This window comes from Anopheles arabiensis, chromosome 2, assembly GCF_016920715.1.
Source record: "Anopheles arabiensis isolate DONGOLA chromosome 2, AaraD3, whole genome shotgun sequence".
In the NCBI taxonomy this organism is placed as follows: domain Eukaryota; kingdom Metazoa; phylum Arthropoda; class Insecta; order Diptera; family Culicidae; genus Anopheles; species Anopheles arabiensis.
Genome location: NC_053517.1, coordinates 39,529,635 through 39,552,639, shown reverse-complemented (window position 1 = coordinate 39,552,639; position 23,005 = coordinate 39,529,635). Strand labels below are relative to the sequence as shown.

The following is a 23,005-nucleotide window of genomic DNA, read 5'->3' as shown; positions in this document are numbered from 1 at the left end:
ATCCCCTTCGCTTGGCGTGCGTACGCGAGTACTCCCGTGGAAGCAATTATCTGAGTGTTTAGAGCAACACGTGGACGAAGTGTGGAGTGGATTGCCGTTGAGGGTACAAAGTGACCATTGTGGAGGGTTTTGCGCGTTTTTAGACGCTACGTGCTCAGTTTCCGCGACACAAATCTCAGAATGAACCAACGCCACCGGTGGGCCGTTCCGCGCATTGAAGGAGTAAATAAGTAAATAAACAAAATTATTGCTCAATGGGAGGGAGATGTTTTTTACATGGTTTCTATTTTTTTTTCTACTCATTTCGGCTTTTGTTGTAGTTTGTATGTGTTTCTTTTTTTTTTTGCGTGTGTTTCATTCGCATCCTTTTCCGCATGCTTCCCCCACTTGAAGGCGTTCGGGCAGCTTCTTCACTACAAACGCGCGGTTTCGTTAATTGTGTGAAGATTCTGTTGGAGGATCTTGGTGTACCGAAGGAGAGTGTATGTGTGTGTGTGTGTTTGATTTTTTACAACCAAACTCCTATATCGATGACTGCCGCTCGCGCTCTATCGATGTCAATACCAACGCAAAACGCTGATGCTCCATCGTCCACTCGATCACCGTTCTATGGAGAACGACGTCCGAAGGCTTCACCGGGGCAGATGTCTTGATGCTGCGATATATCCCCACCACGCCACTTGTTGGCACATCGGCACAATTGTACAACATGGTACAAACCGGGATGGTACGTACCAAGGCACGGCAAACTTTATATAAGTACGTGAAGCAACCGCTTCTAGGTGATAATTGCGGCACGTAACCGGCACAGTGCGCAGGCATCCGTAAAAATTCTCGCCACACTTGTGCAAAACCTTCCGGTGCAGTCCGGGAGCAGTCGGAACTCGCCAACCCGGTAGTAGTTAGCGGATCCCCGTACCAGTCGGATCATAGTAGGACGTGATTGTTGGGCTGCTTCGGTGGAACGCAACGGTCGCTCAGTACGCTAGACCAGTATGACATTCTTTCAAGCGGTAAGTGGACATTTAGGCTGCGAGATCACGCACGATCAGCGCCAGCCTTTGCATTTGCGGGGTGACAAAGTTCGGTGTGCGAAAAATTGCCCCCATCCTGCCGTGTACCACCCAGTGAGGCGGGTGATTTGATTTAGAATGCTATCAGCGTACCGGTAGGCATGTAGAGTGGCTAAGTAGTTTGTGATTTGTGTTGCGCCACGGTTTATGCGGTGTGTGACTTTACGGTATTAGTGAGATGATTGAAGCGGCTGGAAAGTGATAGCGAAATGATATTGCAAAGCAAAGACGTTCGTTCTTGAAAATAATGAATAGATAGTGTTTGTACGTCCTAAGTTTGATACGAAGAAATAACAAAAGTGTGAATGTGTTTTAGATGTGAAATAGATAGCTATAGAAATTACACTTCAGTTCTATAGAATATCTAAACGATATTGAACTTACGATACGCAAAAGAGTCAAAGATACCTTAGGCTTAGGCGAGCCTTGGCCGACTTCGGATATTCGGGGAATAGAAGAAGATTTCAAAGATTCTGGTCAATTCTTATCATAAGTTTTGTCCACTTCTTCTAATATATCAAATTTGGTTAGGGAAAAATCGACTCACGTTCGCCTTTACACGAACTGATGTGAATACCATGCGTATACAGACCACCAAACTGCCCTTAAATTTCAACTAATATTATTATCGGTGATTTTAAACCATAGAGATCTCAATTTATAAGACAAATCTCATGTAACATGTACCTAGTGTACCAAAACGGTATGAATCCTCGTTTCCCATATTGTCGGATGTTGATCGTTTTCCATCCAAAATATCCCTTTTATTTAGAATTGACTATCCTGATGTAGAAAAAAAAATAAATAGATAATCTAATTCATCTAAAAGGAATAAGCAAAATGAACCGCTAATGCACCAAAGAAAAAAAAAGCAGTATAATATAGTTCATCATTTTAAAAATCCATATTCTAGACAACTTTTTATGACTTGTATAGTTTTTTACGCTTTCGTAAGGATCTTTGAGTGTTTTTGCAAGTTTTATGAATTTGCCGCACGATGTATTGATGCTGTTTTCCAAATAAGCTTGAATATGTCTCAAGATTTATAGTATTTTTCCCAAAATATTTTGAATGATTTGATACAAAATTGTCCATTTGAAGATGAAAATGAAAAAATACAAAAATATATGGAAAACAGAAAAATCCCTGAAAAAACAGTGCCAGTTTCAAGCCAGTTCAGTACCATAAGCAAACGTTTATAACCTACAACATACATTATTATTATTGATACTTCATTAATATTGTTAATCAGACACTTTCCCAAACTCAATCGAAGAGGAACAATAGTTGCAGTTGCCTAGATACAACAACGCTCATACAAGGTTGCTTTAATTTATTGTATGAGTATCCAACTCAGTTATGCGTACAATATGGCAAAATGTTCAAAAAAACATCCAAGGAAACCACCATTTTATGCCATTTTGACAATCGCTACGATCGTTCCCGAATTCGATCGAGTTTGAGAAAGTGGTTGATGAGTTATTTGCACCAATATCGATCAACAATTTTCGGAAAGAGATTTTCTGATTCGGAAATGAAGCTAACATTCTTTCTTCCACCTGCCCTAGAGGTAAATGTGATAAACGATCCGTAGCGTTAATCCACTTGGTAGAAAGCAAATCTTTCTTAAAACTTTCGAAGCATACCGTACTGCATTTACATATCATGGTTAAGGACATTTCGTTTAAGGACAAAACCCTCCATATTTCCGTTAAATTGTCCATGTCTGGTACATATTTACACAATCTACTGGAAGGCAGTCAATGCGTATTACACGATTGCTTAAAATAATGTAATCGAACCAATCGATTCGACCCATTTCCACGCGCACACTGCCGATTGAAACGTCTATTTACGACACATTAGCCCCTTCCTTGCGATTTCGTTCTTGAGCGAAACATAAACAAAAAACCTTCATCCTCAACATCCCGACAACAGCCCCAACAACAAAAAAGCCACATAAACGCCATGATTTCGCTACTTGCCTACTTACGTGCCAAAACATACACACACAACGCGCCACTTTTCGTTTCGATCAATAAATAGCAATTATCCTCCACCGGTTTACCCATCGTGTGTACCACAAATACTGGATTATCATTGCTCGTCTTATTTTTTTTTTTTGCTCCTATCGTACCGTCAATTGTGTCAATCAGTTAGCACCCCTTGTGGAATCGATGGTTTCGTTGTGGTTTTGGTGGTGTTTTTTGCACCACTTCTTTCCATTCTTAAAGTCTTTTGCGTTTGCTGGCGGGCTTGAGGGTGAAGCGCGCACACTTGCATACGATAGCAAATATTGAACACTCATCGTGCGCTGAGAGAGAGGGATGCTGTACGTACCAGGGGGTGGCAGTTGGTCGTACCTCGCGTTACATCCGGCCATCGTGCATTACCGTTTGTAGGTTAGAGCTGGGTTGACGTGCTTTGGCTCAATTGCCATCGACAGGGAAACCACTTGACGGGAGCGGTAACAGGCATTTTCGATACGAATGACGCCAGAGTTTGGTCGAGGATGAGTCCGAGCGTACTTTGAGGGTTTCCATTTGTAAACCTTTTTTTTTTGCGCGCGCCCGATTGTTAATAGGTGTTGTAACGGTGGCAGCCAAACAACATAAAATGTGATTTTATTAAACAAGAAAGCATGATATTTAGAGAAAAAAATACATGTGCTGGATTTCAAACAAAAAACAAACAGGGTTGGAAAACTTTAACCTTGATCATAACCAAACCCTCCCCAAAAACGAGCTGTACTCACATACTCGAACATCGGTGCCAAGCAGTGGTACGCAACAGTTCATCGACCAAAGCCGACGTACTTCACCTCTCCGCCTGATTTTCAAGGTAACGAAATTCGGCAATTCTCTCTCTCTAATGATCCCCGACCAACCGAAAACCTCATTGAATTACACTTCACCCGATCGACTGGTTCAAAAGATGCTGCCATCCAGCATGGTTTCCTTTCATTGGTGGACGCGCACTTGCGAGAATTATTAAAACAGCGCAATCGCGTCTCTGGCACGTTCAATCAGGGCAGGCGTGGAGAAAAGCTGACGGCGGACTTATAACACACCAAAACGACATGATCGATGATCTTTCGCGTTATGAGCAGGGGTTGTGCAATGTCCATGCTTCTCTTCATGAAGGTAAATTGCGCACACACATCGTTTGGCCGTTCAAGTACTGCCCTGAAGAGATCAATTGTTTGCCATCATTTTTTAAATCGAATGGCCGCCCAATGGCGACTATGAGGGTAATGCAATGTGTTAAAAAATGCCATCGTGTCGACCGATGCAATTGGTAAACACGATCGAGTGTGATCATTAGGGTGGGACGATCCCGTCTCAAATATCCGCTTGTGATGCGTCCATTTGGAAGTGCAATTTGGCATGATCAAGCAGGCAGCGAAAACTTCTAAAATTATACCCCGCAACGACCATCTTTTGACAGTGTTTTCGTGTGTAGCGGCCGCAATCAGTTTGTAAACAAACAAAACAAAAACTCACACAAACAGTAGCTGTTTGCGTTTCCCATCCCGTGTGGACTCCCGTCCCTCACCAATCAGACATGTAAATTACTTGTTTCTATAGACGGTCAATTAAATGTAATCATCAGTTCCGGGAATGGGGACTGCGATCATCCAAGCGAATGCTTCAAGTTTGCTCAGTTGAATGACTCTTTCTTTTCCCGTTTATCTCCCAGCTTGAAAAATCCTCCGCGGTGGAGTTGTACACCTACCTGACGCTGATCCTAGTTTGTGTCCTGCTGTACATCTTCTCGGACTATCTGAAGATATGTGCGCTCGCGTTTCGTTTACCCGGACCGAAGTCCTATCCCATCATTGGCAACTGCTTGGACATTGCCCGAAAGGATCGTAAGGCTTCAGAGAATTAAGCTATCAGCTTTCGAGGTGTAGTACTATAGTACCCAGCGGCTTTCTTTTTGATTTCCAGTTATTACGCGTGAGATGGCCCAGGCGTACAAAAACTATGGCCCGTTGGCGCGCGTTTGGATATTTGTCTTCCCAATGTTTGTCGTGTTCGATCCGAACGATCTGAAGGTGATCCTGTCCTCGAAGAAGCACACCAACAAATCCATGTTTTACAAGCTGCTGCACAACTTCCTGGGCCGTGGACTGATCACCAGCAGTGGTAGGTGTACTGTGTTGCTATATCGTTTTTGCTGCTAGATCACTATGGATAACGATGCATTTCGTGTTTCAGGACACAAATGGAGCTCGCATCGGAAGCTGATACAGCCATCGTTTAACATTGCAATACTGGAGAAGTTTATCGACACGTTCACGGACAGTGCATCGTTTCTGATCGACAAGCTGCCGAAGGAGGAGACGGTACTAAACGTTACCGAGTACGTGAACAATTGTGTGCTGGATATTCTGAATGGTAATAGATTGTGTATTTCTCGTCAATATGGTTTCTAACACCTAACTTTGCCTTTTATAGAAGCTGTTCTGGGAGTGCCAGTGAAATCGGTCGATAAGAAAGAGATGGAACAGTCTCCCTTTAGACAGTGAGTATAAGCAAGCTTTTGAAAGCCGCAAATATGTCTCACCCTCGAATACACATCCCACAGAGGCAAAGTGGTTGCACCGTACCGTATCACCCATCCGTGGCTGTTGTTCAACTCGATCTACAAACTTACCGATGCGGCAACTGCGGAACTCAACCAGAAGAAACAGCTCGATGACTTCTCCAGGAAGGTAAGGATGGTGCGACCTTCCGTAAGCTTCATTCGTTAACTTTGGTTCCTTGTAGATGATTCGTCGTCGACGTGAAATTCTGAAGACACTTTCTCCGTCCGATCGACGCTGTTTGCTGGATTTTATGATCGAGATCTCGAACGAAAATCCCGACTTTACGGAGGACGATATCATCGATGAGGCCTGCACGTTCATGTTGGCAGTGAGTGTTTACGCTTTTGAAATATAACTTCCATTCCTGTGAGACTAACTGCTGTCTTCTTCCAGGGTCAAGATTCAGTAGGTGCTGCCGTTGCCTTCACACTGTTCCTTCTGGCCCGCCACCAGGACCAGCAGGCGAAGTGCTATGAGGAGATCGAACGGCACATCGGTACGGACTGCTCCAAGCCACCGTCGGCCGAGGGAATCCGCGAGCTGCGCCATCTGGAAGCGTGCATCAAGGAAAGCCTTCGACTGTACCCCAGCGTCCCGCTGATGGCAAGAAAGATCGGGGAAGATGTACGAGTGGGCAAGTACAACCTGCCGACCGGGACGGAGATTATGATCCTGCCGTACGCAACGCACCGTCTCGAGCACATCTATCCCGACCCGGAGCGGTTCGATCCGGAGCGCTTCGGTGATGGGGCACCGCATCAGAACCCGTACGCCTTCCTACCGTTCAGTGCGGGACCGCGCAACTGCATCGGCTACAAGTTTGCGTACATCGAGATGAAGACGGTCATTGCGCGAGTGTTGCAGAACTTCCACCTGTCGCCGGCACCGGGCAAGGAGGAGGTGCAGCCCATCTTCCGCATGACGTTGCGAGCGCGCGGTGGTCTTTGGGTAAAGATGACGCCGCGGAAAGTCGTTTCCTAGTCCGTAGCGTGGCATGGGGTTGACCAGTGTGGGTGTGAGCAGCGCGGGACCAGTGGGAAATGTGCGAATGGAAGGAACTAAAATAAGCGATAACTTGATAAGCCGGTCGGGGAAGCAATAAATTATGTTTTCAATTTTATGAACACGTATGCACGGTCTTCTTTCCTTGGTTAGGTGTAGAAAAGATAGAAGAAAAGAAACGAACGCTATTTGTACAAAGTACCACTAGCTACCTACGGTTCGCTTTATTGCCCTAGAGTGGAGCAGAACTGGGTGCACGATCACCGCGCGATCGCTATAAGAGTAAAATAAATAAAGTGTTGGCAAGGCAAATCTTCAAGACTTCGTTCAAAAACGGGTGCGTTCGTGTACAAGGTTGCATGCTACAAATAGGTAGCGTGATCTCAAAAGCACAGCTTTCAGTCTAATGTTTCAGTTGTTAGAATCGTTGAGTTTGGTGCTGGCGAAACTTTGGTCTCTTTGTTTTGGGGCTTAGAAGTACACGATCAGCTTGTCATCGATCGACATATCCTCCGTGCCGTTGTTCTGAAAATGAGCGTGAAACAAACCATGAGATACATCGAGATAGCAAGTTAACTTAAAATAACTAAAGTACGTTTAGTTACGTTGTGTTATGGTATTATAAGAGCATGAAAGATGAGTTGATTTGATACAATTTGTGGTCGAATAATCTTTTGAAGCCTATTGATCAATTGATCTGAGTAATTAATCCTAAATGTAAAAAAACGCAACTTTGTACTGCGGTTTGCATACCTTAAGATGTATACGAAATCTAAATGCATTGCCTATCTATGGACTTTAAACACATAAAGGCCGGGCACACGTACTGTCCGTACTCGCTAGTGTAATTTTGATTTTCACTAGCGCATCTGGCAGCGGCTGGTGGAAGCTTTTTCATCATCGGGGGCAAAGTCTATATAATACAGAGGTCGAGTCGTCCAGAACATTTGATCAAAAAGCGTGGGAAAGTTTTGACAGCTGGATGAAAAAGCTTCAATAGTTTCATCGTAGCATACATTGAGGTTTTAGTTGTTGTGTATGCAGTGGTCTGAAAGCATTTTCGGCCATTTTTACATCGTTTGTTTGTGATATTTTACTTTAAAAAGTTGAGGAATATCAAGAAAAGATAGAATTATAGTGAAATTATCAATTACAACAAGATCAGTGCCCGAAATTACGACGAAATCTTGTGCAGCTCAAGAGGGTCAAAGCTAAGAAGCCAGATTTCTGATTGTGGTCATTTTTAAGTGATGAATTACTAAAAAAACTACTCCACGCCACGTTCATGAGAAAGAAATGTATAGTTAAACCAAATGTATAGTTTTGAGCACAAAATGCACAATTAGCCCTAAAAAGTGTATGGTTGCTTGGAATCGTTTGTGAACGCTTTTTCATCTAACTGTCAAAAATAAGCTTTCAAAATGGTGGACCAAAATCGAGCTATGCATCGACCTCTGTATTATATGGACTTTGATCGGGGGAATGGTCATGCCGGATCTCAAAATTAAGTAGTTTTTTCGTTTTTTGTCATGAACATGGATGCAATGCGTGCAGGACACGTATATCTACCTTTTACAAAACTTTTTTTTTTGCCAAAATTAAGTAAAAAATATGGAAAAATAACATATTTCCTGAAGTGGCTCCAAATTGTTTTGCTAAATGTCAGTCGCCGCCAGATGCGCTAGTGAAAATCGAAATTACACTAGCGAGTCATTGTCCGTACTTTCCTCCGGCCTTTAAGAAAAAGCAGGATTGATATTTTAGAGTCTACTGATATCTAACTTTTAACCTTTTTTCAACTCTACGCTTATCGTCTGCTACTATGATGATTGCCGATTAATAAGCGCTAACATGATATTGCATACATTCAGGCTTATTTTTAAGCTGTATCAGGTGAATTTCTTCGAAAATGCCAAATATGAAATTCATTTAAACATACTTTTAGAGAATATGGAACTCATTTTCTAGTTCTATCGCTTTAGACCTCTTGAGTCAAATCAAATGACAATAATAGCCACTTTTACATACCTTCTCGTCGTACTTTTCCTGCCACTGCAGCAGTAGGTGGTTTAGATTCTGCCCGGCCAGTTCCTCCCGGTCGAGCGCTCGGGTGTTGTGTATTTGCGTTCGTCTTGGGTTTTCTGTAACGAATCGTTCCTACTGCACTGAACATTCCAATCGAATCGCCTCCTCGTCCTTCCTTACCTGCTCCCTCGTGCTCCAAAAAGTCCTGATTATCGCTTCCCAGCGTGGAGGAAGCGGCACAGTCCGCCGCGAGACGCCCGCCCGCATGCATGCCCGGCCGTTCCAGCATCCGCTGGTCGGGCCGTTGCAGCAGAAAGCGGCTAGAATCAACGCCATGCTTGAGCGGTGGTATCGCACCATGGCCGCCCGCACCATGGCCCCCGATCTGGTCGGCCGACGAGACTTTTCGCTTGCGGCGCCGATAAACGCACCGCACCAAGCCACCGAGCAGCAGCACGCCCAGCACGCACGCCACGACAATGTTCATCACGAGCAGGTTGGAGGTGAGGGAAGCCGTCTCGGGCTTCAGCTTCACCACCACCGGTACGGTGGCCGACTTCTGGGGCGTTCCCGAGTCGGTGACGGTGGCGAGCAGCCGCATCGCTAGCGGCAGATCGGTACGGTTCGACACCAGCCACAGGTTGCCGTACGGGTCGACCCGGAACAGGTTGCTGTAGTTGCCCTTCAGCACGAACGACAGCTCGTCCGTCCGGTCGCCGTCGGCCGCCTCGATGCGACCGACCAGCATCGGCAGCTGCTGGGCGTGCAGCGGATTTTCGATCGCGAACGAGTAGAACGGCTTGCGGAACCGTGGCTCCCACATGTTGGCGGGCAGCACGTCCACCACGACCGTGGTGCTGGTGTTGCGTTCGCCCCCCGGCAGGCTCGATTCGATCGCAAACGTGTACTGCGAGGTGCGGCGATAGTTGAGCGACCTGGCAAGCATTAGCTCACCACCCGGACCGACACGAAACTGTTCCTGGGCGAGCGGCGATCCCACGATACGGTAGCGGACCGGTTCGTCGACCCGGCCACCGCCACCCGGGACCAGCTGAGACACCTTCGTGCCGGGCACAGCATCTTCCCGCACCGTTACGTAGAACGTGCCGCGAACGAATTCCGCCCCACCGACCGGTGGCTGCACGCTCATGGCGCTTGGTGACGTTTCGCTGCCCTTCGGTGGCGCCAGTATGACGGTGGTCAGTGCGTAACGGTCCGGGTTGTCCACCTGCGTCGCCTTGACGACGATCGTGCGCGAGTGGTGGGCCTGGGCTGGCGGCAGGGCACGCCTCTGCCGTATCGTGCCTGTCGTTGGGTGTATCTCAAAGTTCAGCTCATCTTCCGAACCGTTCGAGGACACGATCGAGTAGCGTATGTCGGCCCGGATGCCCCGGTCCTGATCCTCGGCACGGATCGTTTCCGGTGTGATGCTGACGTCACCGGGCCCTACGAGCAGCTGGCCGTAGTAAACGTCGCGATCAAACTTTGGATTCTGATCGTCCGAATCGAGCACACGGATCGTGACGTAGGTGTCGGAGTACTTGGGCGGTTTGCCCTGATCTTGGGCGCGTATTTTGACCGTAAAGTTTTGCACCGTTTCGTAGTCGATGTACTTCTTCAGCACCAGCGTACCTTCTAGCGGTGTTACGAAGGCGACAAAGTCGGAGTACGGCCCAGGGAGTGTCTGGTACTCCACGGTCGAGTACGGTCCCGGCTGGTCCAGATCGTGCGCTCTAATGCCTTGGAGAATTCTGCGAAAGGAAATGTTTGAGAAAGCGCTCACAGCAACAAAGACAGCAGCAAAGCGTACCTCGTTCCAATCACGGTCACTTCCGAAAGATTCAGCTTGTACGGGGCCCCGATCCACATCGGTGCATTATCGTTCACGTCCGTCACCCGTATGTTGACTGGTATGATAATACCCTGTTGTGGATGGACAAAAAGAAAAGGACACTTTCACAAAAAAGGAACCCAAACCCGCACATCACACCCATTCGCTTACCGCTTCGTCGGAAAACTTGCGCTCACAAATCACGTTCACAAAGACGGCCGACGGTCCGATCAGACCCTCCTTGTCGAGCGGTTTCGCCACGATCAGATCCTTCGTACCGGGCGCAATGTACACGGGCGAGTCCTTTTCACGCAGCGTCAGCACAATGTCCTTGCCCGGGTCGCCCAGCACGCGCAGGCTGCCGACCACCGCCCCAACCGTGATGTCCTCGTTCGCGAAAAAGTTTACGGCCGATCCGCCACCGTCCAGATAGCACCGATTGTCCAGCAGCTGAGCGTGGATCGTTCCTTGTTTTTCGGCGTGAATAAATTGTGTGTTATTAGGTTGGGTGAGTGCGTTTGTAAAAATGATGAGGGGAATGGTGTGCCATTGAATGATTTCTTTCCAGTACGTGCTTTTGTATTTATTAAGCAAATCTGCTCTTGAGGTACTTACCAACCGTTAACACTAAACTACAAAACAATACTGATAGTGTACACTTTAGCACCATGTTTCTTCAATTGTGGAACTATCTGAAATCAATGGAAAGTGGTTGTTTGCATTGTATGTTTTGAGCATATTTACTATAAAAATGGTTGCAATAGACAAAATGTGTGATATTCCGTTCAACAAGTGTAGATATATACACGCGAAAACAATATATAATACAAATTTTGATGTGGTGCTGCATATTTTTTGGTGTATTTAAAACAATATTGAAGTGTATTTCTATATTAGAGATTGCAAATAAAATGATAAATTCGCTATTTAACACTCTTAGTCTAACAACGTACACTGCAGCGAGGTTCGTCGCTTGTTTCGCATTTAAGTCACCCTGTTCATTCAACCATGAGTATCTTAGGCTAAAGGGCAGGTAATGGCGTTTTAGTAAGGGAAATTGGTGCCTCCAGCCGTATGGATTCTATTCAACACCGTTAGGTTCATCTGCTATTTCCTTCCTCACTTTAGGCAAAACTTTAATCTTTTGAACGTCCTTCACCATTGCTGTTGTTCGAGAAGGGAGCGCGGAAATGCGTGTTTCTCATAACCTTCCCCACGCACTTTGCTCACTTTGCACGACATCAAAAAAGCCCTCCAAACCTTATGCACCATCACTTAACCCAACCAAAACTGAAACACACAACATTACAAAACACACCAATGGACGGTCTTTTTTTGTCTGCATAATACGCAAAAATAAGGGTAGGCCTCTAATAACGCTCCCGCTACGAGCTGGATTGGTGTCTTTCCGCTTCGTTTATTTACAGTTTTACGTCTTGTGCAAACACGGCAACAGCAGCGACATGCGCCATCACCATCACCGCAAACCGAACCCATCTTGGCTTACCTTTTTTTTATTAGAAAATTGGAAACACTGCGTCTCGCTGCGTTGGCCATTCAATTCTACAGCGGTTCTTGATGCAAATCCAGCCCGTCTGGCCGCACAGAACAGGCGCATAGCTGCACTAATTGAAATGTTTTGTTGATCGAAAGTGAGGAAAAAAAAATATTTATGCTGCGTGCGGTTCGGGAAGTAGCAGTGTGTACAGGTGTGTGTGTGTGTTTGTGGGCTGGTTTGTGCTGCACTGAAGACGTTTTGTTTTAGAAAGTGTTTTTTCGTTAAGTGTGTCTTCCATTTAGCGCAAAACTTTTGCTGTATTTTTTTTTGCATGGAATCGCTTGTTGGCATTGTTCGCTTATTGTTTTAGATTTTTAAAGTGTTTTGAGCATGTTTTATTTTTTTGAAATGTATCTGTGTTTTTCTACGACCCAAACCAGCACAGTATAAATAAAAACATATTAATTAAAAATAAAAATAACACCTTAACCATCGTGTAAGGTGTAATCGGGGCATTGTGCAAGGGCTCTTTGCGCTCAACGAAACTTAACGTCAAAACAACCCCTATTTCTTAACGAAAGGTACAGCAACATATCGACTTTACGTCAAACGCTGCGTCAATCTGCCCAAGGTTTACAGATGCTCCCCAAGGTGTAACTTATTCTTTTGTCGTTTGTGTAAATTTAAAAACATTGCAATTTATGTAGCCACATAATTGTTGCAATGTCTTTCACAACAATTATCACAATTATATTATACAATTTATTGATTGAAATTTAATTTATTTAATTTAATTAAAATACTAGATAATAATTGAAAACTGGGGCAAACAAACATTATTTTGCATTGCTTACTCGTGATTGGATTAGCAAAAACAAAACACACAAACGACCGTACTCATCCCTCAGCATCCCCCCACTCCCGCAATCCCTATTCACCCCAGGAAACGCCCACTCGAACGGCTTTGTTGACGGAAGCGGTTGCTGTTGCATTTGCTGCTCTCCACCCGATCGAGTTTCGTGCAGTTTTCATCGGCAAATCCCGAAACGTGTCGAAACGTTGCGCGATCGCCCAAAAAGGGTGTGTTTGTGTGTGTGAAGTGCTCTAGCTTTTTTATTCAATCGCACGCTCTAAAGGTTGCTGTAGTGTTTCCGATGAATAAACCAATTTCCACCGCCTAATCTGCCCCAAAAGCGTAATGTTTAATTCAGATTGGAATTAGAAAAAAACAACACACACACAAACGCTAGTCCCGCGTGCGCAAAGGAAAGCGAGAAACGCACGCCGCTCAAACGGTGCTGTCTACCACCTCTCCTAATCTTCGGATTGCCGAAACCTACTTACGCCGTTCAAGTGACGTGTTTTTCTTCGCCCGTTGCTTTCGTGTCGTCTTTCTTGCCCGGGCCCTTCTGGTTTTCGGGCGGTTTGCCCTCGAAAAGCATTTATTTTCCATTTCCCAGTCGCCCAGTCCCAAACGGTGGTTGAGGGTTCGTCGCTTTAGTGGTCATAGAAATCGTTCGTTCGCTCGCTCGCTCGTTTGCTTCGTTCCGTTAGGCTCTAACTTTCACCATTACATAAAACGGTGCCCGACCCGGTCGTCACAGGTTAGGCTCGTGTCGCGGGTGCGTACATGCAGTCCCACAGCGGGATAGACGGACGGGGCCCGGACCACAACAACAAAACCAGCCCCACCGGTAGGGACCGCACGAAACGCACCCTCTCCCCATACAGCAGGCGGGCGCATCAGCCAAGATCGATCGTGTGGTTGTATGGGTGTGTGTGTGTGTGTTCAGTGTAGTGTTGTTGGCTGTGTGCATACGCAGAGATCGCGTCCGCGTGTCCGCCAGCAACAGCGCTCACCGAATCTTAGATCATCGTCAGTCCGTGTTTGGTCGCCGCTCAGTAGCACGCGTGTGTGCAGCAGCAGCAGCAAAACAGTTTTTGTGCAGAGCGCTAGAAAATAGATAGTTTACATTAATTTCCATCTCAGTGCTTTAGGTGGTTCGGTCGGGCAAAACACTCGGCGCTTCGGTGTAGTTAAAGTATATTTTGGAGTGTATAAAACCAAATATTATCAAACCCCCTTGTGCACGATGGCTAGCGAAGTGCAAAACTTCTACAAAAACAAGTACATCTTCCTAACGGGCGGTACGGGCTTTCTCGGTGTTGCGATCATCGAGAAGATCCTGCGCTCCGCACCAGAGGTAAGTAACGATCAGTCTTACAACGTACACAGAAAAAAGGGATTTCTTATTAAGAGCCCAACGTGTACGCGATCCTCCTTCTCCTCCCCCCCATCGAAAAGATCGTTGATCAGCGTATCAATGCATATTGAGAGCGTGCGTTGGCAATTGAATAATCTCGCGTTGCGCGATCATCATCACATCAGATTGGGCGCCCCGAAGACGCTCACGTAACACACACTTGGTTTTCTGAAGAGAGTTCGGGTGTGGATGTAACTAAATTTGCTTCCTTTTTGTTTGTAATAATAATTTGTATCAACAAGTCAAGTTTTTGTCTGCTGTACGATCGCTTACGTCGTAGCAAACTGCAGTGAGGACGATCACAGCGCAAACCGCAAAAACCTATTCCAATACATGTTAAATATTCAAACGCCACCGTCGGTGGCGAATCTAATCTCTTCAACGGCGACCAAAGAGCGACCACTTCCTCCTCGCGCGGTCGCTCGCTTGCGCTATCTACGTCATCAGGCACCATCCATCCATTCGCTCTAATGAATAATGCCATGACACGGCGGATCTTATGCGTCAATGAGGGTGAAGTTTCCGACCGACGTAATACCCCCCGAAAAGGGGTTTAGATGAGGGGGGGGGGGGATGGTGTCTGCTTTACGCTTCGGACATTTGTTTGCTGTTTGCACGCTGTTTTCTTGCCACCACGAGGAGCGATTTCTTTTAGCCCGTTCTGTTTATTCTTCGCGGCTAATGCGGCAGAGAAGGTTGTAATGTTGGCGTACTTTGTGCCGTCCATTCCATCATCATCTTGCTTCCCGTACTGACCTTGAATTATTGCCGGTATGGAGCGGAGTGGAGGAGATGATCGCCCATCTATGTTCGCCCTCCATCCCGAAGCCATTGCATTACGCAGTGCAATACTTTTTGCCTATGATTTTATCGCTTCACTTGAGCCTGAATCGCGCGAGTACGCATTTAGCGCATCATAATAATTTCATGGTAGCTGTGTGCTGCACAGCACCAGTGTCCGGTTGTTTGTGTTTTGTGTGTGCTCTTCTTTGCCTTCCATTCCAGTGCGGAGGGAGTGGGTGTTTCTGTGGTAGTTTATTTTTCTTTCCCAAGCTCAATTAAACCCTTCTCTCACTCCGGCCACACGCTTTGCTCAAGGAAAGTTACTTTCAAATATGTTGAGCTCTTGTAAGGCTGTGGCCTTACGGAGGGTGTTTTGGTTGTTGATAATGTACCGTTTTTACAGTCCGCTGATTTTAACGCCGAGCGGGCTATTAAAACCAATATAATAATGCAATGATCGATTTATCTCGGCGTATAAAACGTAACACTCTTACCGATTGTGGTTTATTGTGGTTAATTTATTTATCCCCTCTTTTCCCCTATCCCCTTAAAGGTTGCTGGAATCTATCTGTTGATGCGCCCGAAAAAGGGCAAAATGATCGAGGAGCGACTGAAGGAACTTACAAAGAACCCGGTAAGATTATAAGGCTAAAAACATGTCTTTCCCTCATAAGCTAATTTCTCACTTTTATCGCGAAAATAATAAAACGAAAAAAGGTTTTCGAGCAACTGCTCCAAACGCAGTCGGACGACATCTTCAAGAAGCTGATACCGGTGTCGGGCGATGTGGGGGAAAACTTTCTCGGCCTGTCGCCGGCCGACCAGGCCACGGTCGTGGAAAACACCAACGTCGTCATCCACTCGGCCGCCACGCTCGACTTTCAGGCCACGCTGCGGCCAACGGTCAACATCAATCTGCTCGGCACCAAGCGCGTGCTGGAGCTGTGCACGCGTATGCGCAATCTGAAGGTATGCGCGCGGCACGATGGATGGTGGTGGGAGAAGAAACGCTCGTCTAACGCAAGCGCAATTTTTGTCTTGCTGTGTCCCCCTTTTTTCCCCAGAGTATGGTGCACATATCGAGCGCGTACGTTAACTCGTACCTAACGGAAGCGGAAGAGAAGCTGTACCCCTGCACGGAAACCGCCCAGAAGGTGGTCGATCTGGTGGACACGCTGAGCGATGCGGCGCTCGACGATCTGCTGCCCAAGTAAGTGATATCGAGTTGAAGGAAACCACGCAAACACACGCACATAGGGACCCTCATTACTTACCTTGTTTTATCTCTCTCTCTCTCTCTCTCTCTCACTCGCTTCTTTAGACTGCTGAAAGATCACCCGAACGCTTACACGTTTACCAAGCAGCTGGCGGAGCATGAGGTTAACAAACACGCGGCCCAGTTCCCGTGCGCCATTATTCGGCCGAGCATGAGTAAGTCGTTTGTTTGAATTTTGCAGACAAGAGTGGCTTAAAATGGGGTTTGCTTTCCAGTTACCGGTGCTTGGAAGGAGCCTACCCCCGGCTGGACAATCTCCAAGAACGGGCCGCAAGGTTTCCTCATGGGTGCGTCCAAGGGCGTCATCCGCCGTCTGCCCGTCGGCGTGGATCTCGTCTACGACTACATCCCGGTCGATGCCGTCGTCAACCAAACGCTCGTACTCGGTTGGTACATGGGCACAAACAGGTGAGTGGCTCTTCGGAGAGCGTTCGCTACCAGTTCTTGGGCAAACTAACAATGGGCTCCGTGTTTGCTTAATCTACCGCCCCACAGCTTCCGCGAGGTGAAAGTGTTCCACTGTACCTCCAGCACATCAAACCCGTTCAAGTGGAACTCGGTCGTGGATCATGTGAACGATCATCTGCACAAGTACCCGCTGAAATCGGCCATCTGGTAGGTGCCGGACACTGTCCCGTGCTATTCGAACACACCCGCGAGATCCCAAATGATTTGCGAATTTCTATGACGCTCCGCCTACAGGTACCCACGGTTGAAGTTCGTCTCGAGCCTATGGGTGTACAAGCTGGCCTCGATCTTTGTGCACATACTGCCCGCACTGGTGCTGGACCTGCTGCTGCGGGTGACCGGCGGTCGGCCCATGCTGATGCGCCTCCACACGAACGTGTGGGAATCGCTGAACCGGCTGGAGAAGTTCATCTTCACCGAGTGGAAGTATCACAATCCGGCCACCCAGCAGCTGGCTCAGTCGCTGCCGGAGAAGGATAAGCAGCTGTTTAACTTCAACGTTGCCCAGCTGCAATGGCCGGAGTATTTCGTACAGCTGACGCAGGGCGTTCGGCGCTACCTCAACAACGAGCATCCCAAGTCGCTCGATGCCGCCCGCCGAAAGGACAAAGTGTAAGGATTTGCTATGACGGACGACTTCGCCGCCATTCGGTTCCGTTATTCACCTTCGCTTTCTTCTCTTTTCTATAGCCTGTTCGTGGTAGATTTGGTGTTCCAGGTGCTGATCTTCGCCCTGCTGGGATGGCTGCTCGCCACCGTGTTCGGCTCCTCGAGCAGCTTGTTCTGGGTGTATGCCATCGGTAGCTATTTACTCTTCAGTCTGCTTTAAGACTGCAATTCGAGGCAGCTCTGCAGTGCATTTGACCAATCGTCGGAGGGTTGAAACAGCCGTATTAAATTGCATTTCAATGTTACATTGCCCGTTGCCGAACACGATCCTTTCACGTTTACTCTCTCTCTCTCTCTCTCTCTTGCCACACACACACCCTCATACCTCATACTCACTCGTTAGATAGCGTACTTGTGTGTAGGAGTGCCGGAAAACAAAGACTCCACATCATCCCGCAGCTTCCCGATCGGGGAAACGGGAGGATTTTTCTTTTGCTAATGATATTTCTTCTAATGTGTAAGCTACCAGGGAGAAGCGTACATTTCTAATTCTTGTTTTGTTTTGTGGTTTAGGTTGTCGGAATAAATGCTAACTAAATGATAACGATAATAAAAAAAGGAATTAAAAAAACACAAAATGCAACACTTTTTTCTTCTTTGTCGCTTTTCTTTAGAGAAAACATGAACACGTACAAAAGATTATATTTACAGTAAAAAAAAAGAATGGTACACAAAAAAACAAGATCGCCCGAAAACACAAAACACGTCCGCGATCGCGTTTTTTACTCCTCTCTTTTACCACAAAGAGAATAAACCAAAAACGACCAAAAAAAACTTACGATTTACCCACACGCACACACACGCACACACGCCAACAAAAACCCAATCTGTTCCATTAATTAGCTGTTCCGTTCAGCAGCGGTGATGTATAGCGACTTTTCTCAGCCGTAAGCCGTAATCAATGTTCATGAAACCTACAGCTGGTCCCGCGAGTGATTGATTGTTGGTGTCCAGCGGTTCTTCCTTGTTTTTCTCTCCATCACATAGTAAGAGAAGACACTGTTCAATTTTAAATTAAATTTTCAATTTTCAGATTCCTCACTGTATTACTTGCTCCAAGATTTTGCATATGGATTACTATCGCTGCGCGATCAAAACTAATTCGTGAGCAGCTGCCCTGGGCTCACACACAACAATATGGGAGGCGGCTGACTGCTTCCTCAAGAGTATTGTTTAACAATCCGTACAATTTCCATGCAGCTCTAGTCTAGTCGGGGTCCCTCGCCGTGGTGCGCATTAAGTGGATGGAGGGGAGGGGGGGGGGGAGTGGAGGTTGTAGGAAGTCGTGAACGTTACACAGCTTATGCCACGTAGCTGTATTCATCGCCGGAGTTGGGCGTTCGTTCGATGTACTGCTTGTCGATGAGCGACTCGATGCACTTCTTGATCATGGACACGTTTGGTGCGAAACTCACTTTCGATTGGGAAAGAATCTAGAGGATAAAGAGGAGCAAATGGAACATTTTGTTATCACAATCCGATGCCGCCTACTCGGACGTGTCGATAGCAGGCGTAATTACTGACCTCCTGAATCAGGGTGTTGTGCCGCAGCACCTTTCGAGACTTCATGATGCGTACGATTGCTGCCTGTAGGTACATCTTTCGGTCCTCATCGACGGCGTTCATCGTGTGCTCCACCTGTTTGCGGACAAGAATCGTGATGAGACAAGAAAAACAACCCGTGATCCAAGCATCCTCACTTACCTCCTGTGGTGTTTCCTTCTGCAGATTGGTGGTGATTTTGAATTTAGTACGCTTGTTGCTATAATTTACGTTAATGCTAACCTCCGTATCGTCATTCATTTTCTGCGAGTAAAGCGAGCAAAACAAAACAATTGATTAGGGGTTACAAGTTGAGCGCGGGCTCACTGCCGCCATCCACTACACTTCTATTACCTCTTCGTTGAGCAGCAAAATTTTCGCCTCCACCAGGCTCTGCAGGTGCCGTTGGAATATTTCCTGCTGCAGCTGCAGCGACGTCTGCAGCTCCTTGCACGTGTACTTGTCCGTGTTTTCGAACATCAGCAGTATCGCCATCTGGTACGTCTGCATCGTGACGATGTAGTTGCGCTTTTCGAACGACAGCTTCATCTCGCCGTGGCACAGATGGTGCAGCCAGGTTAGCTTGCGCCCGCTAAAGTTGATATGGTAAAACTCTTCGAACAGGCGGATGGACTTTTCAAACTCCTGCGGTATGGCGAAGGAGGCGACCACCTGCGTTGGTCCCAGTGGCCATGCACCAGCCTGCAGCACCTTGACGGAAAAGTTAATACCTTTGCGGGCAAGATGGGACAGACAATGTTGTGTTAGGTCGTGCTTATTCTCCAAAGCAACGGCAAAGAATGGAACTGCAGCTTACCAGTCTCGTGTTTGTTATCGTTCAAATATTTGCTAAATTTTGCGTTCAAATCCGTCGACACCGAAATGTCGGTGAACATGCGGTGCAGCTTGTTGGTGAACTCGTAACCACACGCCTGCTTCAGCTTGTTAATCATCAATTCTTCCGCATCCATGCTTTGCGACTGCTCGTGAATTAATCTGTAAGATAGGAACAAATGTCATGTACCTTATATCTTGTTCAACGGTGTCCCTCCCTCTCTCTATCTCTTTCTCTCTTACCGCTTTGCCAGCATACGGCTGTAGAATTTCTGATACACGTCTTTATCCTCGATGTACTTGAAGATGATGATGCTGCGCGTCAGCTTTTGATCGATTTCGCCTTCAGTCGTTTTCGATTTCTTCAGCAAGCTATCACAGTATTTGGCGACCAGCTCGGCGCTACGGCATACCTGATTATTGCTGTGCTTCTCGTTGATGATACGCGCACAAGCCTTATCGAGCGCACCGAGAAACAGCGGGTCCGACTTGAACGTCGTGTGGATCAGCTCTTCGTACTTTCGATGCACGTCCAGCATGTTTTCCACAAATTGTATGTGTACCTTTGCGAACAGCAGGAGGTGGAATTGGTTATGGCATCCGAAGGATTAAAACGACTACCGCATGCGCTACTTACCGAGTCACCTTTCATGCACGAAATCGTCTTCTTGCCCTGCTCCTTGATGTGCTCCAGGAACACCTCGATCAGTCGCTTCAAACCGTCCGTAACGGGTTTGAGCAGGATGTACAGATTGCGCAGATCAGTGCTCTTCTCAGTCGCTACCATCTCCTTGCACTCGGAGTACAGGAAGTTCATGTGCTTGGTCACCATTTCCTCCTCGCACACCTTGCGCAACTTCGGCAGGGAACTGGCCAAACAAAACCAAAATAATTAATGAACTGGTTTAGCATTTTTTGACTTGAATGTTGGGACGTACCTTTCATGTAGATAAATTTTAGCCAGCTTCTCTTCTTCCTCAAACTTTTTGATTATTCTTTCCATATATTGACTTACGCTGCACACCTGAAAAAAACCCGAAAAGCAATGTTTTGTATGCTGTGTCAACATCTCCCCTTTCTTTAGTTGACCCTCTAAAGATCGGCTCACCTGCAACAGTTCACTAGCGACGATGCGGAAGTTCTGGCCACTTTCCTCCAGCATGCGCGTTTCGAACAGCTCCTGGTACAGCTTGAGCGATCCCTTGCGTCGGTCCTCCTGCACCGCCACGAAGCTCTGTATCACGCCCCGAATAACCTCCGTGCTCTTGTTGTGCTGTCCGCTGGAATTGTTCACCCGTTCCGCGTTGATACCGCTCAGTATCTGGTCGACCAGCTCGTTGCCCAGCCGCTGTATCATGTACTGGTTCCAGATCTCGAGCGTCAGCTCACCGATCTCCATCTTTTCCTGATTATCACCATGGTTGCTGCAACCGTACACGGCTTCCGCTTCGTTCAGCTTTTGCTTTTTAATGTGCTGTTGATTGAGATACCTGCAAGTCGAGAGAGACCGCGACACATTAGTACATGAACGAGCTAGTAAAGCGTACCAAAAGGGGTATCTTACAAATAGAGATGATTTAAGTACTGCGAACCACTGCTGTACTCCATCCACACGTCGTAGTACCGTTCCAGCAGCAGATATGGCGAGGCAGACGACGACCCAGTGCCGGCCGATTGCTCGTTGGAAGCATTTTGACTGTCCCCGATCAGCACTCGCTCCTCCAGCAACGTTTGCACATGATTCTCTAGGAACGTTTTCGTCTCCAAATACAACCGATCAGCCAACGGTTCCGGATGCGCCACACATATCTCGTACACATCGCTGAAGAAAGAAATCAACGGGAGAGACAACACCGCTTTAGTATGAATAGTGACAACCGCAACAAGCACCCAAGACACGGCACACAAAGACGTTCGGTTGGTCGAACGTTTTTGTCGTCGCAGTTGCCGGTCCACGGTACAGTCGGCCGTGGCCTAGTTTTTGTTGTTGCAGCTACGCGGGGAGGGATAAGCACATTCTCTTTGCAGAACAGGGTGGCTTGCTTACACAAATCGATTGTTCCAAACGTCGCGCTTGATGTCTTGCAGGGTGATCACCTGCTGTACCGTTTCGCGCAGCTCCTTCCAGACCTCGTCGAACGCTATTCTGCGCGGCTTGAGCGACATCTCTGTAGAGCTGCGTGGCGGCAATGGCAAGCATGAAACAGAAAAGCAAAAAAAACGAGAACTAAATCGTGTATTCTATTTAAAGCACGCACCAGCGACCACCGCCCACCCAAACCCATTCGCTACCACCGCAAGCCCACTGCCCATGAGTAAGCGAATTTTTCGATCGGCCAAACATAAACATCACTTTTCATCGCTGCCCACAGTCGATGGGTGAAAATTGTTGCCGAAGAAAACGGGGCCGTGCTTTTCACCACGCAGTAACTAATAGGCAGCGAACAATATCGGCTAAACGGACTGCCCCTGGCTCAGGGTTTAGGTTGGGAGGGAGCGAATTTCAGCGGATCGGGGGAGAAAACGCTGCAACAACTTACTTCTTCGAGACTTTCGACGAAATTCACCTATCTGCACCGTCGCTCCTTGCGTAGAATTCTCATAACACAATAGCTGTCAGTGATGCCAGGTTGATTTTCAGTTGTCATTTCGTGTGACAGCTTGCGCTGACAGCGGACAGCGCGATTGACGCAAGCGCAGCTGCTGTTCGCGTCGCACACTGTGCCCTGTGTTGCTTCTGTGGGAATTTTTGAAAACGTTTTTGAATTCGTAGTGAATTCGTTTTTTTTGATAAATGGATCATGGGGAAACACGCATTCGGATAAAAATACTCCCTTCAGTTTTATAATTTGAGTAATTGAACTACTATTTGCTCAGATCTAAATTAAGAAAAGGTTTAACACTTTTTCTTAACTAAAACTCAATCGATTGTTGCGTGATTCTTCCCCATCCACCACTTGTTGCTTGTTGTTTGTAGGAAAAATTATTCGTTTGCATCCTGTTACATTATCTATAAAATTAAATCCGACATGAAATATGTGTTATCGATTCAACCGCATTTTTTTATGAACCATCTATGCAAATGAATCAATACGAATCGCTATAAGCTCCCAACCGTTCGGTTGCCCTTTTCAACTGCCATTTAACTC

The 23,005-nt window shown here is 46.8% G+C and overlaps 4 protein-coding genes across 5 annotated transcripts; 2 read left to right on the top strand and 2 right to left on the bottom strand.

Annotated features, from left to right (window-relative positions):
• Window positions 1-781: 781 nt before the first annotated feature.
• LOC120895804 (probable cytochrome P450 4aa1) lies at window positions 782-6,794 on the top strand. The gene is made up of 8 exons (XM_040299457.1): window positions 782-1,013; window positions 4,773-4,944; window positions 5,024-5,221; window positions 5,294-5,473; window positions 5,534-5,600; window positions 5,664-5,790; window positions 5,846-5,992; window positions 6,058-6,794. Exons 1-8 carry the CDS (start codon window positions 996-998, stop codon window positions 6,643-6,645), a joined length of 1,497 nt encoding a protein of 498 aa, XP_040155391.1. The 5' UTR covers window positions 782-995; the 3' UTR covers window positions 6,646-6,794.
• A 64-nt stretch (window positions 6,795-6,858) lies between these two features.
• LOC120895803 (cadherin EGF LAG seven-pass G-type receptor 1) lies at window positions 6,859-12,343 on the bottom strand. The gene is made up of 7 exons (XM_040299456.1): window positions 12,033-12,343; window positions 11,138-11,216; window positions 10,694-10,989; window positions 10,502-10,614; window positions 8,872-10,442; window positions 8,695-8,807; window positions 6,859-7,191 (listed from the first exon to the last, which is right to left on the bottom strand). The coding sequence occupies exons 2-7, from the start codon at window positions 11,190-11,192 to the stop codon at window positions 7,138-7,140; spliced, it is 2,202 nt and encodes a 733-aa protein (XP_040155390.1). The 5' UTR covers window positions 11,193-11,216; window positions 12,033-12,343; the 3' UTR covers window positions 6,859-7,137.
• A 686-nt stretch (window positions 12,344-13,029) lies between these two features.
• LOC120894203 (putative fatty acyl-CoA reductase CG8306) lies at window positions 13,030-18,063 on the top strand. The gene is made up of 10 exons (XM_040296653.1): window positions 13,030-13,215; window positions 14,011-14,224; window positions 15,621-15,701; window positions 15,785-16,036; window positions 16,132-16,277; window positions 16,389-16,498; window positions 16,559-16,751; window positions 16,839-16,958; window positions 17,046-17,423; window positions 17,502-18,063. The coding sequence occupies exons 2-10, from the start codon at window positions 14,114-14,116 to the stop codon at window positions 17,638-17,640; spliced, it is 1,530 nt and encodes a 509-aa protein (XP_040152587.1). The 5' UTR covers window positions 13,030-13,215; window positions 14,011-14,113; the 3' UTR covers window positions 17,641-18,063.
• Window positions 18,064-18,073: 10 nt separating this feature from the next.
• Window positions 18,074-22,503, bottom strand: LOC120894202 (cullin-2). Of its 2 annotated transcripts, XM_040296652.1 has the most exons (12): window positions 22,397-22,503; window positions 21,904-22,032; window positions 21,421-21,678; window positions 20,965-21,346; window positions 20,795-20,880; window positions 20,494-20,725; window positions 20,100-20,419; window positions 19,840-20,018; window positions 19,377-19,753; window positions 19,185-19,286; window positions 19,005-19,118; window positions 18,074-18,913 (listed from the first exon to the last, which is right to left on the bottom strand). In XM_040296652.1, exons 2-12 carry the CDS (start codon window positions 22,020-22,022, stop codon window positions 18,782-18,784), a joined length of 2,301 nt encoding a protein of 766 aa, XP_040152586.1. In that variant the 5' UTR covers window positions 22,023-22,032; window positions 22,397-22,503; the 3' UTR covers window positions 18,074-18,781. The 2 variants fall into 2 exon arrangements, with proteins under 2 accessions (XP_040152586.1, XP_040152585.1); XM_040296651.1 differs by having other exon boundaries at window positions 19,005-19,286.
• Window positions 22,504-23,005: the final 502 nt, after the last annotated feature.